At 35.3% G+C, this 2,035-nt stretch overlaps 1 protein-coding gene across 1 annotated transcript; it reads right to left on the bottom strand.

Moving 5' to 3' along the window:
• Nucleotides 1-355: 355 nt before the first annotated feature.
• On the bottom strand, nt 356-1,192 carry LOC145089392 (uncharacterized). The gene has a single exon (XM_079027836.1). It carries the CDS (start codon nt 1,190-1,192, stop codon nt 356-358), a length of 837 nt encoding a protein of 278 aa, XP_078883962.1.
• Nucleotides 1,193-2,035: the final 843 nt, after the last annotated feature.

The following is a 2,035-nucleotide window of genomic DNA, read 5'->3' as shown; positions in this document are numbered from 1 at the left end:
GAGACTATCATCCAGAAAAAGAGACATCCCAGTCGCTCCTTTATCTATCCGATTCCCAAACAGCCCATGTTCAAGAATTAAACAATTGCAGTTTTTTTTATTCAATTTCACCTCCTTCCGATCCTTCCAATCAGATATACAGTCGAAATCTTTAATACTCAAGCCGAGCTCAATTAAATCATCCAATTTATTAAATTTCCAACCTTGACCAAAAAGCCCTTTGACCAAAAAACTTGAAATTCCGCTTTTATTTTCAATCTTCCTTATTTCCACCAATCGCATTCCATAATTTCTCTCCTGCCTCCAATTCCAAGTCAGCCACCCTGACAAATTCACGCACAACCCTCTTCTCAAATTAATTTCTTCTTTCATGGATATAATCATCACTTTTAACTGTAACATTCCACTGCTTGCAAATTTCTTCATTAAGCCCAAGATAACCCAATTTAAGGCTAAACATCTTCAATCGAATGTCTTCTGTGATAACTTTAACCACATTATCCACTGAATTGCTCTGTTTCCCAAACAACCTTTTATTCCTTTCATTCCATATGTGATAAACAGAAGCCGCCAAAGCTATCTTTTTAATGAAGTTACTGATATTTTTCTTTTTTAGCAAATATTGAAGTTCATTAATAATTTCAAACCAATTGCCAGGATTATGCTTTATTTTCACCTTATTTTTCATCAGCTTCCATACATCTTTGGAGAATTTACAATCAAAAAATAAATGAGAATGAGAATCCAATTGAGCATTGCAAAACACATAATTGAACTCAATAGAATTTTTCCATCTTTTCATTCTATCTTGTGTTCTAAGTCTTCCAAGAATAGCAAGCCAAAGAATGAAGCAATGACTTGGTATTCTATTTTGAAACCAAACCAGATCATACCAGTCAACAATTGGCTCATGGCGTGTAATAGAAGAAGATACCTGATTAACCGCAAAAGGAACAAAATTACCTTTGTAGTTCACCCAATACACTTCATCTTTTTTCTCTCTGATGATCCTTGGCACAGGGAAATTACTCAACTGAGGGATCATTTCGATCCATTCTGCAGGCCAGCTCCAATTTTCATCAACAATAACATCACTCACTTTGTCCCTTATGTTATATCCAGCATTAGTGATTTCCCTATGAGAAAGAACATAACTCAAAGGTCCCAATTGATGCCAATTATCAAACCACATGAAAGTCTTCTCTCCATTTCCAATCCGAGAATAAAAAAAATCTCGCAAAAAAGGTCTAATCTTTAAGAGATTCCTCCAGCTCCAACTCATTTTATCTTTTGGACTCACATCCCAAAAGCTTCTACCTTCCAACAAATAAAAGTTTACCCATTTCACCCACAAGGAATTTTGCCCACTAATAAGCTTCCAAATTCTACTCGACAGCAGAGCAATGTTACAGTCTTTAAGATTTTTCAGCCCAAGACCTCCATAAATCTTTGGTTTGCAGATTTTATTCCATGACACCTTATGTAACAACCCGAAATTTCATGTCACTTCTTGTACCACAACTTGTAATTCAAACCCGATCAACCCAACGTCATTTTCAATTTCGTTTCTAATTTCTCCATTTCATTAAGTCATTAGTTTATATTGATCTAAAATGACTTAATGGGTGTTTTAATACATTTAGAAATCATTTTAACACCCAGCTTTAGTGATCGGAATATTTCTAGAAACTACCATATCAGGTTACGGTAACTCAATCGGGTACGACCAAAAACCTCAATTAACGTCGGTATCGGGTAGAATTCTATCGTGTTCAATTCCCGAACATTATATAAACATGTTTAAGACTCCATTTGAAGCCTTTGGCCAAATTATCACTAAACATTTCCCACCTCTCTCCTAATCCAAGTTTAAGGGATCAAAACTCAAATTTAGGGCTTCTAATCTCTAAGGTACCTTCCTAGCCTTAACCTATAGCATATTTGTCATCAAATTTCGAGTTTAAGACATAAATTAGGCCTAACATTCATGAGTTTACGGCCATAGAACATTCATGGGCCGTAAACTCATATTTCA

Source organism: Lactuca serriola, chromosome 2 (genome assembly GCF_051521515.1).
Source record: "Lactuca serriola cultivar US96UC23 chromosome 2, Lser_US96UC23_V15, whole genome shotgun sequence".
Taxonomy (NCBI): Eukaryota; Viridiplantae; Streptophyta; class Magnoliopsida; order Asterales; family Asteraceae; genus Lactuca; species Lactuca serriola.
The sequence above is the reverse complement of the archived record's forward strand: the minus strand, read 5'-3'. Positions and strand labels throughout refer to the sequence as shown.